Source organism: Nanorana parkeri, unplaced genomic scaffold (assembly GCF_000935625.1).
Source record: "Nanorana parkeri isolate BGI_ZX_2015 unplaced genomic scaffold, ASM93562v1 scaffold148, whole genome shotgun sequence".
NCBI lineage: Eukaryota > Metazoa > Chordata > Amphibia > Anura > Dicroglossidae > Nanorana > Nanorana parkeri.
In genome coordinates, this window is record NW_017306416.1 from 787266 (window position 1) to 804581 (window position 17316).

Here is a 17316-nt window from a genome sequence, read left to right on the forward strand (position 1 = left end):
TATATCTATAGATATATAGATATAGATATATCTATATCTATATATATATTACTGTTTATACAGTGCTTTAGCCAGCTAAAAGTCATTCAGTTAGTGTTTATATCTACTTAAATAACTGTCACAAATCTCTGCATAAGGATTTACGGTCCGGGAGTTGTAAATACACACAAAACATTCCATAAATCGTTTGCTGAATAGGATGCAGCCCGATTTCCACTAGAAATTGTAGAATTAGAGAATTTGCTTAATAACTATTCCCTGGTGTATATTATTGATATGAACATAATTCCATTCTGTCTATCCTTTCCAGCCAGGACCTGTCAGCCTCACCAGTTTTCCTGCACCAATGGCCGCTGTATTTCCAAATCGTGGCAGTGCGATCAGGAGGATGATTGTGGAGACAGATCAGATGAAACCACATTTTGCGGTGAGTGTTAAGTCTAATGAGTCTTCTTTTTAGAGAACAGGTTTATAGTATATGCTCTCAATTTTCACAAGATACATTTTTATTAATAGTTAAGATACTTGAATGCAGTTTTAGGATTTGACTCCTGAGTTTAGTGTCACTTTAAGGAAGTCTTTCTTCAGATATGAATAAGAGTGTGGTTCTATATACAAAGTATAAAAGTTTCCCACCGCTCAAGGCTATCAACGTAAATGGAGCCAGGCTCACACATATTAACTGAGGGACTTATATGTGTCTGATTCAAAACAAAACGTTTTGTATTGAATACTGAATATGGTTAATGGTGCTCCCACTGTGCAACTTCACTGTTGGCTATAAAAGAGAGGAGACATAGCCTACACTGACAAAGGGCTGGGAATCTAATTCTGATTCACTAGCTTTCAACGATGTGAACTTGGTGATTGTAGTATTCGCCCTGAGGCACATGTCACACTAAACCTCCATGCAACCATAATCCTAATACAGTAAACTCCCCATAATCTGGCATTTAAGCAACCTGCACTCGAAAGTAACCGGCAATAATATGTCAATTTGTATTTATTTTTTGCTGGTGGCTTTATGCACACTAAACAAATTGTCAGTTTCTTGGTGCACACTAAAAATGTTGTTAGCAGCTAAATTTATTTGATTGCTAATGAAACTCTTTGTTTACAACTTGATGCTTTCCAGTGGCTACATTTTATGGTCTGAAGCAGAATGTAAACAATGGGGAGCAATAGCCGGCCTGCTATTGGTTATTTCAAATTTCAATAGCCAATATCAGACTGGCTATTGTACCTGCCCACTGAGCAGAGGAGCGGACCACTACTGGTCCACTCCTCTGCTCAGTGGGATGGGTTTCAATAGCCAGCCTGCTATTATAGGGCTATAGGAGGTTATAGTCCTACAATGTACTGATAGCGGGTTGAGGGGACAGGTCACTATTATACAACGACATGGGGATGAGGGGACAGTCCTACCAAACACTGACAGTGATGGTGTCAAATCTTGCTTCTAACTGACATCTGAGAAAGAAACCTAGAGAATGTGGAGAGGAGTGTCCTGCTCCACATTGACTACATTTGTCTTCTTACATATTGAGGGCAATTCAATAAGGCATTTACAACACTTTTCTGGTGGTGTGTATGTAGTTTGAAGCTTTGCGCCAAATCTATGAAAACCCTGCAACTTTTCTATTGTTAACACAGACATGTGCAACAAATGGAAGTTGTTTTTATTGTTGTAACACACACTTAAAGAAATACCACCTCATCAATGATAAGTAGAGTGGAGGTGGATAAGGCACTCTTCATTGTTGGTGTAAATTGTTGGTTGTGTCAAACGCTTAAAAGAGAACTGTGAGGTGAGTCAAAATCACATACCCTCATAGTTCGAGCCAACGTGTGACAATGATACTGTCGCACGTCGGCTCAATAGATTGAGAAGTTAGCTAACACATAACGTTGCTCGCTCACTTCTCGATCATCTCCCTGCACTGTCAGTCACCTCTCCCCGCAGGGATTCCCCCCTCCCCTCTCTGATCCTCCAGAACTGACTGGAGGGACGGACGGGGAGGGTACAGCTGGCTCTGCCTCTGGATAGGCAGAGCCCTCTGTCACTCACGCAGCTCGGTGGATCTCGACAGCATTGTCAGGGTCCGCCCCGGCTGTGGTGGTCTAGGTATACTGAGCTTTGGGTCACGGGAGGACACTAGTATATGTCCTCCCGTGACCCTTAAGAGAACTATGGGGAAAAACACTTACCCCATAGTTCTCTTTTAATTATTGGGCCATATCTTTGAGACAATCCTGCAAAAACTTTTTGTCTTTAAGTCCTCTGGAACTGATATTTGATACGTTTCCATTATTCACCCAACTTCTCTGAATAGCTTCTCTGCCTGTAATACCTCATTCACATGGCCGCATAGGGCCATACACCATCAAGTAGGTGGAGTATTGCTGCACCCAAGAGTCACATGTGTCTGCGTACAGCCACAGCCAGAAACCTGTACAAGTCAAAGGTAGGCTGACAGACATTGTGGCTTACATGGGTACAACGATGATTGAGCAACCAAACAGTCTGCGTCCAGGGCTGCTCATTTATCCTCGTACACATGTAACTGCTCAGATGTGCGCACAGCCATAGCATCTGTAAACCTGTAGTTAGTTTCTATAGGCTGCTGGCCATGACTATATGCAAACAATTGTGCTTACCAAGTGCAGAATTATGCTTCTTCTTGACTGTGTGGATAAGGCCTAAAAATCTGCCACTTTTCAGGAGAGATACTTTTTGTCAGAGTTGTGATAGATCATATAGACCTTACCGGCACATCCTTGAATCTGTTGCAAGTTCCACCAGTTGTCAAACCACCTCGAGACAGATTTCTAAAGAGTATCTGCAACACTTTATTTTATGAATTCCAGGGATTGTCCCCAAAGGAAGCAAGAGCCAAATGAGGACACTACAAGCCCCATTTCCTTTTCTAACTGCTTCCATCTCCCTGCATTCTAACTAGCACTGTTGATGAGGGATATGGCTGCCAGCACAGCTGTTAAATTACATGAATGCTTCCAATGATACATACATCAACAGGCAGGATACTATTATTTATGTAATATGCAGCATACAGGCTGCTTCTCACCCCAAGGGGGGAAATGTCTACGGGGACTTCAGTGCAAATTGTCTCACCTAGTGAAAAGCCGGTAAAATGGAAAAGTAACCATTTGTTCTTTTCTACCTGACTGCTTGCGGTGAATAGTTGCATGCAATGTTTAAGATGAAAGGACAGCACAGGAACTATTTGTAGACCAGTGTTCGGGTCTTTTCTTTTTTTTTCTGTAAAGAGTAGAAAGTAACCAAACTGATTGGCCCCCGACGATTAGCATCGTTGTTCCCTGTCAATGCAGCACAAGTCAATAGCAGAACAAGAGGTCAAGCCCTGAATGGAGCTTGGTGGATTCACTGGATGGAGCTGCAGGAGAAGCACAGAAAGGGCATGTAAGCAATTACCATTAAATGCCGTCTTCGGGCAGTTAAGGAGCTGCTTGAATATTGTGCATTTGCCTTATGGATTGATTGCTCGCTGTGACAACTTTTAGCTTTTTCTTTTTATCTTTACCCACCTAATAGGGATGTACAAACTTGACAGAATACAATCATTGAAAAGCTATGGGGAATGTAAAGTTTTTTGGGTTTTTTAAAACTTTGTTTTTTTTAATATACAGTACATGTGAAAGTGATCAACTTAATACAAATTGATCAGATTGTATATATTATCATTTTAAAGGGGAAGTGCAGTTTTACACAACATGCACTCATCCTTTCTGCCTCTGATTCCTCCATGACCAGTAACTCTTCCACCCCAAATGTATATCAAGACAACGCACTGGATGGCCACCCTTAGGCACAACTATTGCTCAGTACTACTAATCAGGAAGCAAAGTCTATAATAAGAAATTCAGACAATTCTCCAAGTGGACTATAGTTAGAAAATCAAAGTTGAGTTGTATTTTGATTTTCCATGATGCCTTGCAGCCAGTTCAAGCATTGCTTTTATCCTGCCTGTGGGCAGTACGCAGTATTTTATAATGCACTATAACATTATATATACAAATTTAGGTTAACATTAACTGAAAAAAGGTGGTGTATACCCCTCTACAAAACAGTTTCCCCCATAAGTATACAAAATGCAAAGTATTTTTTTTTTAATAGTACTGAGCCGACCTGTGACAGTTTAATTGTCACAGGTCGGCTAGAACTATGAGGATGAGTGAAAAGCACTCACCTCATAGTTCTCCTTTAATGATGGCAGCTAAGAAAAAAAAATACTTTTCTTAAGACTTATTTGGGACCAAAACAGTAATAGTTTTAATGGGTCTGCTGTTATGATTTAAGTTAAAATTGTTATCAGCTGCAGCCTATCATTGATTTGTCTAGGTGTGCTATACGCAACACCTGTGGTTCCTGGGCAAAGAGATCCGGCCATATGTTTATGATATGTCGACCTATGAGCCAGTGTGAATGATCCCTACATGTGTTGATGACTGGGGGTGTGTTGCAAGAGATTGCTAGAGAGCATTACCATTGCATTTCCCACATTTCTGCTCCCTACAGCCATACCTTCAAACTGTCTCTCATTTAAAACCAAATTCCAAGGATAGGGTTAACTAATCCTCTATCAGAATACACAAGCAGTGACTGCAGCTGACTTGTGTCAAACACAAGTACACCGACCAGGCGACACACTGCTCAAAATTAATCAGCAGGACAAGGAGGAGGAGCAGCGAAAATTCAAAGAGCCTATGGCCAGCTTTAGTCTTAAGGTGCTACATGTGCTCATTTGGTGGGCACAATGGCTCCAAAGTCTGTGCTCAGGTTTATATTAGCCTGTTAGGAACATGCTCACTGCAAGCAGCCAGCGTGCAGGATCACTATCGAATTCGGGATCCAAAGCAATATTATTAAGCGCTGAAACATTTCTGCTCCCCATAGAGTGAGGAAAACTAGAAACAGAAACAGGAGGTGCGTGGCATTTTCAGGATCTTTACAAAGTGCAGTCTGATAAAGCTGCGCATTAGGCTCTGATCCTTTTACCACAAGTGCTTTATAGAACAAAACATATTTTTACAAGTGACTTTAGCAGGATTGAATATCTATATTTCTTTGGCTTTTTCAAAGCCTTTAGATTTTCAGCTGTAAGCAGTCCTCGCTTCAGAGCTTATTTCCTGGGCAGTCTGTTATTTTCTTTGCTGTGCTTTTGTAGAACACTGTTTAAATGTATGTTAACTGTTTCTTTATTTGCATAGTGAAGGTGCTGTGGTGCACAATACATTCACTGCAATGGAAAGGTCTTGCCTTGCACTAAGGGGAGACTTAAATGTTTTCTTCTTTTTAATTTTGAATAAAGCAGGGAATAATTGGAATCCCTGTGAAATCTGTGACCCTATTCTGCCAATGTTCCCTTATTCCTGACCCGGTGACAAAAATTTAACAGCTTTACTTAAAGCAGAAATATGGCCATGTGAGGCGTAACGGATTGGGGGGAGGGTACAGATGGCTCTGCCTCTAGATAGGCAGAGCCAGCTGTCACTCACGCAGCTGGGTGGATCCAGACAGTAATGTCAGGATCCGTCCTGGCTGCTGTGTCTCAGTATACCATGAGCTGTAGCTTGCGATATACTGAGCTTTGGGTGACGGGAGGACGCTAGTTTCTGTCTGCAGGATTTAGTCACAGTTTTTCTAGTCTGTGTTGAACCCTAATTTCCATCAACCACTGCGGTAAATTCCTCACATTGCTACTCACATTCATGTTATGTTCAGTAAACCCATGTTTTTCGTGAGTATATCCTGCAATTAGACTTGCATTTGGGACTTGTTTAGACTGCCCTTCTTCATCTTTTGGTTTGGAGCCCTTTATTTCTGAACATTGAGACCCTTCTGGTTACCCTATAAAGGAGGCCTGTCTTGTTTGGAGCTGCCTTGCCAGTGCCTGTGCGCTTACAATTTTCCTGCATCTGGATGATTTAAATGAGCACAGTAATCCCAGCGCCCATAAATGTGTTCATTTGGTGTCTCACTGTTCAGACATGGTCCACTGTTGTCACCATTTGAAAGCCTGCCATGAACAATTACATGCTGCCGATGCTGGGGCGGTTGCACGCAGGCATGAATCGGTTGCACAAAAGGATGCCGAAGATCAGCCGTACTGGGATGCTGAATAAGGTTGAAAACATATATATTTTTTATTTTTTATGACGCAAAGTGCTTCAGCAAATGAAAGATCATCCAGTTAGGTCTACATCTATTCAATGTAGACAACTAAAATGTTAGCTAAACAAATAATGTACTAATAACAAATAGCTGAACTCCAGACAAACAACAAAATCATAGTTGAAATAGTTATATGTGAATTTTCCTACCTTCTAAGAGATTTGTAATTCGGTTTAGATAGTCAGGTGATCAGGGCTGGATTTACTCTTTCTGCTGCCCCAGGGCCAGGTTCATTAATGAGCCCCCCTCCCCGCCAGGGTTGATTTAAATTTTTTATTTAAATTTTTTTCTTAATTTTTTAAAACTTTTTTATCACTTGTACACAACGAGCAGTGGCTTCCCCGCTCTACATTTAGACCTGCTTGTCCAAAGCAGGGCAAAATGTAGAAAACAACTACCCGCCCGACGCCCACATCTGCATGTCCCGTGCGTCTGGAGATAGGAATTCCACACCCCTGCTGCCCCTCTACTTCCTGCTGCCCAGAGGCAGGCCATGTGGGAAATCTGTCCCTGCATGTGATCCAGATACCCCTGCCAATGTAGCCAGGCTGCAAGCCTCCTCACAAGCTAGGCAACACAGCTTGACCATTAACTCACTGCTCTCTGCCTCCAGCTGATTAAAACAATGAAGAAGCATTACTATACTGATAAGATTATAACAAGCTCACAGTGATAGCACTGAGCAATGCAGTACAGCCTGATAGGCTAAAACAGCCGCACCCCCCATTATTTTTCCGAGGCTCGCTGTGCAGGAAATTACAGGATTGTATTCAAAAATACATAGCTAGATTAACAAGATTCTTGTATCTTTCCCTACATTTGTACTTTTACATTATTTTATCTTCCCATCCAAACTGACATCAAGCAGTCTTTGTAACTCACTGAGATGTTCGTAAGGAGAATGAGAAGAATGGAGACTTTATTACAGAGCATTGTAATGTTTTTATGTAGCTCAAGGGCATAGTCACACATCTGCACGTAGGCTTGCTTTACCACAATGAAAAACCTTCACTGAAAATGCATGGTGAGGTCTGTAACATTGTTCTCAGTATTACATCTCAAAGCTGTGTGGCTTGTTCTTGTTTTCAAATGTCAAATGTGTGCTGCAGCAAAGGCACACTACACCACAGCTCCATCTTCCATAGGGATGAATTCTAAGAAAGTAGAAACACACACATATAAAAATTGTATGGGGATAGGGCACTAGAAAAGGTGCAGTTTTGCTCCCCAACCGTTTTGTTACAACTAAAGTAACTATTTCTCTAGTTCCAGCATGTAAAGCGATCCCCGGCCACTAAAGCAGCCAAGAGTTTGTTTACTCTTTTAGTCCCGTATACTGGCTTTTTTGTTGAAGTGATTTATAGCCATCCAATAATTTCTACATCTCCTGTAAGGTGCCACTCCCCCACCTGATCCCCCCCCCCCCAACCCTCCACCATGTGCCCAAGGCTCACCTATCTTTCCTGAGTGTCCGTGACAATCATTGCATGCGTCAGAGTGGAGAGGGTTATGAATTATCACAAATATACTTGCTGTTCTCTTTTGGGTAGTATGAACTCAGAAGGGCTCACCTCTGAGCACCTGAGCACTTTCAGGTTCAGGGCTGATGGATCCACTCTAGCCAGGGAAGAAGCTGAATGAGAACAGCCTGTGCTAAATCAGCTTCAACAGAGTGGAGATGAGAAATTAGGGATCTAACAGATCCCTGTTGACCACTTGGAGCCAAGTCCTATCGACAATTTTAAAATAAGTGCTGGGATAATGGCTATTTGTGAGGGTAGTCTGAAGCAGCGATCTACAGAACAAGGCAGACTGTAGGTACCATCAGACAGCAATGAATTGCATAGGACATATAGAACAGTAGAAATATATGCAGTATATGCCATTCTTCTGTCCAGACTATAGCACTGGAAAGCTGGAGCTGGTGAATATTGATTACAGAGGACCCCAATTCAGAAGCAGTCATCATTTTTGCTGCATGTACTGCATGTGTATGTATATATACTGTATATCGCTCTGAATGATACTGGTCCCACAGTTAATTAGCTCTGTACCTAAACTTAATCAGCCGCAGGGCTTGTGTAATTCACAAGCAAGTAATTAACAGGATGAGCTGGCAAACCTGCCCTCCGGTGTGGAGGAAAAAAAAAATATATGCCCTCTCAAGCAAAGTGTTATTTGTATTACTAAGGCACATGGGCCCATTCACAGGTTATAAAATACCTTGGGGGTGTTTTAAAAGACTTAAAATGTCTTTGTAATGTCAGAGAATATCAGGCAGGACGGGGGAAATTACTAGCATGCATGAAAGGAGGTAGCACCAAGCTTTGTTTGAAGCACAGAGGAGGTTTGTTGCAATCGGTGACATCAAGCGTAAAATAATAAAGTCACACTTGATACAAATAATAGCATGGGGTCAGAAGGCAGGGACACAATACAATATGATCGCTGTAAGGCTAGCTCTGTTTTGCTAGAGAAAATAAAGCATAGATATAGCTAAATAAAAATAATTACATCGTAGAGAAATAGAGCTAAACTGCAGATAGAAAACAAACATCATTTACAAATATCCAATTATGAAAATACAAAAACATTAATAAAAACATTACTAGTGTAAGTATCTAAAGTGTCTTTATATTAGCCACCTGTAACTCCCAATCAGGACCAGGATCAGGACCCAACTATGCTGTTTGAGTTTAGGGATCATAAGAACAGAATTACAAATAATGTGATGTGTTAACATTTACCATATGTGTGTAGTGCCCCCCTGACCCCCAGAGGCCTGAGGTGGATCTCTAAAGGGTAGGGAGGCTGACATTTACTCTCAGGGGTGGATCCTTAGCTGGGTTGTGGTATGTGAACAGTAAATGGGTGCCAGTCACTTTAAGTCCCCCTTTAAATGCTTTATTGTAGAAGAGCAAAACTGGGAAAGAGGGTATAGGGCTTCAGACATCCATAGCAAAAATAGACAGACTACAGACTCATCAATCCCTTCAGGCTTCTACAGTGTAGAAATACTTAACAGCATAACAAGAACTGACACGGTGCAGCAAAATAACAGCCGAATAAGGATCTGCATGAGATCTTCCCTGGGAGAGACACCAGACTTGCTCCTGAGGCCCATACCATCATGGCCTCCCTGGCACCTCTAGCAGTCATAGGGCTCCTCTGGTTCTCCTCCTCAGATAGTTCCAGACCCCACCTAGGTCCACATATAGCCTACTCCAGGCTTAAGGCCTAGTCCACTTCTCCCACCTTGTACAGGCCTAGACTGGGGGTGGACTGAGCCTGAGCACATGGCAATCCCTGAGTATGTATGCACTTTCCCAGCAGGCACCGCTGGCCAATGATTGGCTGATGAGGCATAGGCACTCCTGTTGTTCCCTTGTTGCTCCCCTATTGGCTGCCCCACTCTGTGACAGGGTCACACTCCACTCACAGGTAGGTGCAGACAAAAGCAGAACACCTAGAATTAACCAAATAATCAACTTAGGGTGGTAGAGGTTACATGTGTAAGGGTGAACCGGCTATAATCATTAATAGGTGGAGATTCTGAGTCTAAAGCTGGTCATACACCTATAGATTATCTGTAGATTTTCTATGGTCAGATGGAAAAAGTACAACAGATTCCTCCATCTACGCTAAACTGTGTGGACGCAGGAGTCTTCCACTGGGCCAAGCTTTAGTATCTTGCTAGTCGGCCCCGCTGGCTCTTAAAATACCTGGACAATGCTGTCATCCATTAGATTGTTCAGGTATTTTGAGAGCCAGCGGGGCCGACTAGCAAGATACTGAAGCTTGGCCCATTGGGAGATTCCTCAATCCACACAGTTGAGCGTATATGGAGGAATCTGTTGCACTTTTTCCATCTGTTCATAGAAAATCTGCAGATAATCTAAAGGTGTATGGCTAGCTTTACAAATACCCATTCTTGACTGTTTCTCTTTAGCATGGTGTGCAGCTTCCAAACGATTGCATTAGAATTCACCTTATAAAGTCTGAAGTTAAAGTTTAAATTACTGAATATCATACAGTTACAGTAATCCATTTTACAGTACAGATCTGCATTATTGTTTTAACCACTTGCTGACCGGGGTGTTTACATCCCCTTCCTGTCCAGGCCATGTTTCACAATTCAGCGCTGCGGTACTTTGACTGACATTTATTCCGTCATGCAACGCTGTACTGAAATTCATTTTATACCATTTTTTGGGAGACAGATAGAGCTTTCCTTTGGTGGTATTTAATCACTACTGGGATTTTTGGGGAATAAACTGTTTTCCCTACGTTATGTTATAAAACAGTTATTATTACCCCCAATTTTTGGCAAAATATAAAAGGTGGGGTCACGTCGGGTAAATAGACACCAAACATATCAAGCTTTAAAATTGCATGCGTCCGCGAACTCGTAATGAATGCAACCCGCACGCACATTACAAGCGATCGGGCGTCTCTACAGACGCCCGAACGTTTGTATGTATAGCCGGCTGTTTGCATTTCAGGCTGATTTCCCGCTTGTGCGCGCCGCCTAGCGGCGGGCACGAGTGGGGTGGGATGGGACATTTAAAAACGCCCACCCGCATTCAAGAAGCCGCTGAGCAGTTGTCAGAGTGTCCTGTCACTGGCTTTGTTAGGTGGCATTGGTCCTGAATCTATGCAAGCACTATCAGATGGGATAGGTTTCCTCTAGAAGTTGCTAGGGATTCCTTGAGCTGTGGATGATTGACCTCCCATCTGATGGTGCCTGTTCCAGGGCCAAAGCCACTTGGCACAGCCACTAGCATGACACCAATGATCTTTTTAGCTGTCTGTAAGGGTGGCATTGGCCACTGGAAGAGAAACCTTTGTTCCTTTGATCAACAACGTAAGAACATTCATCCTACCCATCCTGATTCATTTTAACAGAGGTTCCTCAAAGACCTGAAAATTGCTTCAAAGGTTCCCCTGGGTAATACGTTTGAAAAAGGCTCCTCTAGAAAAACTATTTTACCAAAGTGATGGCGAATAAGTTTTTCACATTTTCCCTGCTTAACTCAAATCTGCAGTGGTGACAGGTTCTCTTAAAAGCTGGCTGCAGATCTGACTGGAATATAATATTAGGTGATCACCAGAAGAGAATTGTTTTTGGCGACAACTGTCTAAAAGGGGATTTGCCTTGGGCAGAGTTGCCCTGGGGACCAAAAAAAGAAGGTACTGTATATGGCTGGCTGCTGTGGGCAACAAGAATGGCTTATTGTTCACAAATGCACAAGTGTAGATAAATAATGTGACTGCGTTTTCCTTTATGTCTTTCCTTCATGGACATAACTATTAAGCAGAGGAAGCAGAATATTATAGCGTGGGTGGATGAATCATCTTTGGTATAAAAACAGAAGCTTCAATTTAAAACTGTTAACATTTTGAGTTTGCTGTATGCTATAAATTTCACCCACTGTATTAATCCAACTAAATCTGTAGGTGAGAAAAATACATGTACATTCTTACGACTCTACTAGCTGTGACAGCATACAGCATAAACAGTAACCTTTAGAATAAATCCAGCATGTGCTTACACCTACATCACTAACAGCTGCATTTATTTTTCATGGCGCAAAATACATTTGCAGTGACATATAGGCTAGGACAGAATGCCAGAAAGTGAGGTTTTTAAAATGAATTTACTATTATAGTCTTATTGATTTACATTTTTCCAATACAACGTGCAGTGCTTTGCAGAGTATCTTTTTAAAGAGTCTACCTGCCTTAAGTGGGTGTGTTAGTTATTGACCGGCGCTAAAAAAATTGCATTTTCATTGGCTTTTTTTTTTTCTTTATTCCTGCCGGAATTCCATCTTTTTCTGCTATGTACTATGGCGGTCTTCTTCATTTCCTCTGCTGCAAAGTAAAAAAACAAATATACTCTATGGCCTAAAGTTCATGGACACCTGGCCATCATACATGCTATATATTAAAAAATATTGAGATCAGGTATTTCCAATAAAGAGTACAGAAAGGCCTGGAGCTATGGGATGAAAGGGAATAAGCATAAGGCCTACATGACAAGAGTGGGAAGGGGAACTAGGGTAGCAAAGGGTTAAGGAAAAGTTAGAAAGGGGTCAGGGGAGGGTCACGTACCGGATTGGAGGATAGTGGTCTTCCAGGAAGGGCTTCAGAAGAAAGTCAGGAAGAAGGTGTCTCAGGAGTCCTGTTGGTGACCGGTAGAAGAGATACAAATTTCACACCCGCCCGCCCTTGGTGTGGTTTCTGTGGATGTTGCATGATTTGTCACAGCTGTGGCTTGTCTGTTTGGATCCTTGAAGGCATTGGTCTGTGGTTGGTTATGGGTTATGGGGGGTGGGGGGGGAGCATCTGTGGTGTGGGTGTTTTTTGTAATAAAAGGCTGCTGTGGCCATTTAAACTCCACCTTTCGTGTAGCGTATTATTTAGTTAAGGTTGGGATTGGCTTTTAAGGTAGAGGTGTTTAATTAAAGGGACCTCTGAGCTACCTTAGTCATGTTTATGCTACAGCATACAAAGACATTTTAGACAATTGTGTTTTAGACGTTTTAAACAGACTTGGGGTAACAGTTTGGAAAGGCCGCCATTTGTGTTTCAGCATGACTTTGCTCCTGTTTGGTGTAAAGGAGCTAGAATGGCCTACACATCAACACTACTGAACACATTTGGGATGAATTTGAACATCATAAGGGACCCATGTCTTCTGCACCAACATCAATACACAAATGCTGCTTTGACTAAATGGTCACAAATTCGGACAGACACACCAAAATCTTGTGAAAAGCCTTTCCAGAAGAGTGGATAACAACAAATATAGGAGCGGGGAGGGGGGGCAACTTAATATTAATGCCCATCATTTTGGAATGAGTGGTCCTACAAGTTTAGATGGGTATGGTGGCCACAAATCTTGTCCATATAATGTGCATATGCTCTAAACTGGTTTCTTGCAGGAGCATGGCTCTCCTTCCTTTATATTTTGCTGTTTTTGGCTTTGTTTGGTTTGCTGTATAACTGTACACACTTTTATTATGGAAAAGGTGTGTATTTTCTGCATTCTTCACCCCATATCACTTTGTGCAGCGTCACAAGAGAAAACGGCACTATATAAACAAAAGAAATATTAATAATAATAACATAATTAGCATTTATCACTCTGGTGCTAATTCAAATTCTTCAGCTTTTCCCATTGTGTTTTTCCTTTTGTAAAACTCTTGCTTCCAATGTCAAACATCTGTACATCTCCCTTTCCCTCAGAACAAGTTTGTTTTCTTTCCCTTTCCTACTATTTCAGCTTCCATTCCAATACTCATTGCTTTATCCATTCTAGGTTTTCAAAATTGTGTGTCCTTATTACTTCCCATGCTGATTCATTTTCTAAAAATTGTTTCCTTAACCCCTGGCCCAGCTCAGGGGCATTACATTGAGGATGGCAAAGGTCATATTAGTGATGAGTCCCTTTCTTTTGGGGGCCCATAAGCCTCTGTTTGCAAAAAGATCTCAGAGCTACACCCTCCAAAGACGAAGCACCAGATCTTGTGCATGAGCTGAGTGAGATCTGGCACTTGGAAGTGCTATGTCGCCATTGTGTCGGAGCAAGATCGCATGGGGTTTTCCTACTGCATGGAACCATTGACTGTGATATGGATATCCCAAGAGGTCGCAAAAATAAGCTGCAGATTTTTTATATTATGTAGTGGGGATGAAATAATTGAGGCATTGGGGATGATTTACTAACCTAAACACACAAGGTGCGTGTGCATTTTTACACAGCAAAACTTATTTATCAACCAAACACGAGCAACGTGTCACATTTTCACGCCATTATGGCGCGTTTTTATGTATTTACGTACGTGCGCATCATGTAGCATGTACCATAGGCTACACGCCGCTCTAATAGCGGCATGCAAGTCTCTAAAAGCATATTTCCACTAATGCCATATATGGAAAAATCATGCACATGATGCATATATAATGCTGCTTCACAGTTTAGACAAAAATGGTTAGCTCATGCATTTACATTCCTGCATTCATCAACGCAAGCAACATAACGTAGAGCTAATTTACACAACATCACCTTGCAATTCATGCAGGGCTTTGCACAACACACCTGCTGGGTGTGTACACGCTACAAAGGTGCCTAGATTCCACCCATAGATCATGCTGGGAGGGAACATACTACAGAGGTGTATACTTGTTTGTGGCGTGTTTATAAGGTTAGTAAATCAACCCCATTATGTAATTTTAGCTGAAAGGTCTGCTTTAACTTCCCCCGTATCTCTGATTTTATTCTCTCTTAGTTTATGAATATTTATTGCTCCATGTAAATTCTGTTTTGCCTGTAAAGTAAAATTATTTATCTGCTGATGAACATTTAAATTTGTTTCCCCCACAGAGCTACAGACCTGTGATCCTGTGACGCAGTTTGTTTGTGGAAATGGACGGTGTGTCAGCCACAAATGGCGATGTGACTCAGGCGAGTATTGCACTTGACGTGTATCTTCATTTACTCTAAATGTGGGTAATACACTACGGTAATTTTGCATTCCATCTGAAGAGCGTGCAGCACTTGTGAAGTTATCGGCTGCTTGATGATCGTCATCTAGGCTTGATGTACATATTACATTCTGTGTGCATTGTGCTAGAAGTTGTGTTTTAATGTTATTGATGATTCTGAAAATGTTTGTGCTGTTTCAGCTGTAACTATTTCAGGTGAAGCCAGCGGTGCTGCAAATCTTGACATTTTACTTTACTATAAAAGTGTGAAAATACATTCAAGTGAATCTCCAGCCCCATTTTTTTTTTCACTTTCGGGAGGGTGGTCCGGGGTTAGGACCCCTGCCAGATTTTGATTGCTGCAACAAACAGCAATTGGACTCTGGATTAAAATTATCAGAAGATTGATTAGATTGTGATAGGACCCATGGGCTCTGATGAGGCCACTCTTGACAAAAATGGGGTGTTGCTCAAACAAGGGGCCCAGAATGAAAGATTCATGTTGATAACGTCTGATGAGAGTACCAAACAAACAGTCTGAGAGTCCAAAAATGTTTAATATTTGTATTGGATCACAACACTATAAAACAGCCAATGCATTTCAGGGACTCAAAGAACTCCCTTTCCTCAGGGCTGGCTCTCCACTATGGAGATTTACCCTATCTTTCTGTAAAACGATTAATGCCAAGATCAGTAAAGATTGACCTGCTGATATTTAACAGCTTACAATAAGAATGCCCCCAGCACACTTGCTTTGCTAAGGGGCTCAAGGACCTTCAATCTCAGATGTGGTTCATCTCCAGGTTGTTTAAAAAAATATAGAAAAAAAGGGTGAGGATCCAATCAAGAAACCCCAAATAGCAGTTGACCTCAATCACCAGACTAGGCTCTATTCTTCTTCAAATACCTACTTTCTAAAGGTCTGTGAAGGTTCTCATTCATCCAGGTCATGGTATATCTGTAAAAAGTAAGTCAAGGCATCTTGAAGATGTTTCACTGGTCATCTAACCAGCTTTCTCAATTCAGAAATTTCTGAATTGAGAAAGCTGGTTAGATGGCCAGTGAAATGTCTTCAAGAAAAATTACAGCTTGTCCAGTTGCTTTGACTTATTTTTGACAGATATACACTCTAAATTTTTTTGGCTTAGTCTGCTACCATAGACTCTGATGACCGGATACGTCTTGGATCTGTCTCCTTAGAGATCATGGTTCTCGAGGCACTTTGATTAAAGGCTTCTAAGGCAGAAAAGCTTAGAAGGTTCTTGTGGTAATTTCTCCATAAGATCCCATCACTGTGTGATGTGTGATGCCTACCACAGGAACCTACAGCCTTCTGTGGCAGAAATCTGAAATCTCCCATTTAGATGCAGTCACTGTCACCCGTTCAAGTTAATAACCAGGTGACAGCGGCCGCATCTGTAAGTGGCAGTCCATATGTAGTTGTATGTGAAACAATTACATGTAGTTTGGAATAGATCACTGTCCCTGGACGCAGCTATTATACAGAGCATATGTTCCTGCCACCGAAATCAGTAGGTTTCTGCTACAGGAATCCCAAATTGCATAGTCTGAGTGTAGCCTAAGCCAGCCTAAGCCAGTCACTCACCACATTCATCCAAATAGGGAAAGACACAGGCACTTCCTCAAGGCCAGTTGTGCTGCTTTCAGCAAATCAGTCCCTTCAGGGGCCTCCCAAGAGGATGGACCCATGCAGCTTCTATTCTGTTAGGACCCAAGCCTAGAAGAGCTTCAGACATCTTTGATACACATCCTCCCTGGGTCTGAGCTTAGAAAAAAAAGACTGTAAAACACGAAAATTGCTAAATATTTATCACCTCCCCAGCACACATCACCAGGCCACGTATCTATACTATTGGCTGGATTGCTGAATATTCATAACACAGACTGTTACTTCTCAAGTACAGTCTGCCGAAGCATGCTCAGCAACATCTGGAGGAAGAAATAACACTCTGTAATTAGGGACATCTACAAAATGAGAACAGCTAGGCTGGCCACAGCCCACTGCTACCAACATATTACACAAAAATATGAAAGATATAAGGACATTTGGAAAAATACTTAATCCCTTAATTTCTTAGGGGAATATCTTTCACACAAGGGCTCAGCAATAAAAATTTGACAGCTTCTAGCTTTTTTCTCACACTAATTAATCGTTTCACCACAGGTGGTCTAATCATGGGAAACATTTTAATACAAAAAAATTATTAGGAGAACATCTATAATTAGTAAACAGAAAGCTCTTGTTTTCAGATGATGACTGTGGAGATGGAAGCGATGAGCTGGGATGTTCGGTTTCGTGTTCGGATAAGCAGTTTCGATGTTCCAGTGATCGCTGTATCCCGGCGCACTGGGTGTGTGATGGAGACAACGACTGCGAAGACTCTAGCGATGAGAATCACACCAACTGCTCCAAAACAGGTTTGTGCTATTACTGTACAATGTTTAAAATAGATGTATTAATCCTGTCATTGGATGGCTAAGGCACGTGTTTTTTTGTTTGTTTTTGTTTTTATAATTCAAGGGTATGCTTGGTCAAAAAAAAAAAAAAAAATGCATGCCCCCATGTTTTATTCCTTTAAAAATGTCACAAG

At 41.6% G+C, this 17316-nt stretch overlaps 1 protein-coding gene across 1 annotated transcript in view; it reads left to right on the forward strand.

Moving 5' to 3' along the window:
• LRP1B (LDL receptor related protein 1B) overlaps positions 1 to 17316 on the forward strand; it is a 1026358-nt gene that overhangs the window by 492322 nt on the left and 516720 nt on the right. The window contains exons 18-20 of the mRNA XM_018554232.1: positions 311 to 427; positions 14604 to 14684; positions 16976 to 17143. Coding sequence (XP_018409734.1) covers positions 311 to 427; positions 14604 to 14684; positions 16976 to 17143 — 366 coding nt within the window. The remainder of the gene's footprint in view (positions 1 to 310; positions 428 to 14603; positions 14685 to 16975; positions 17144 to 17316) is intronic.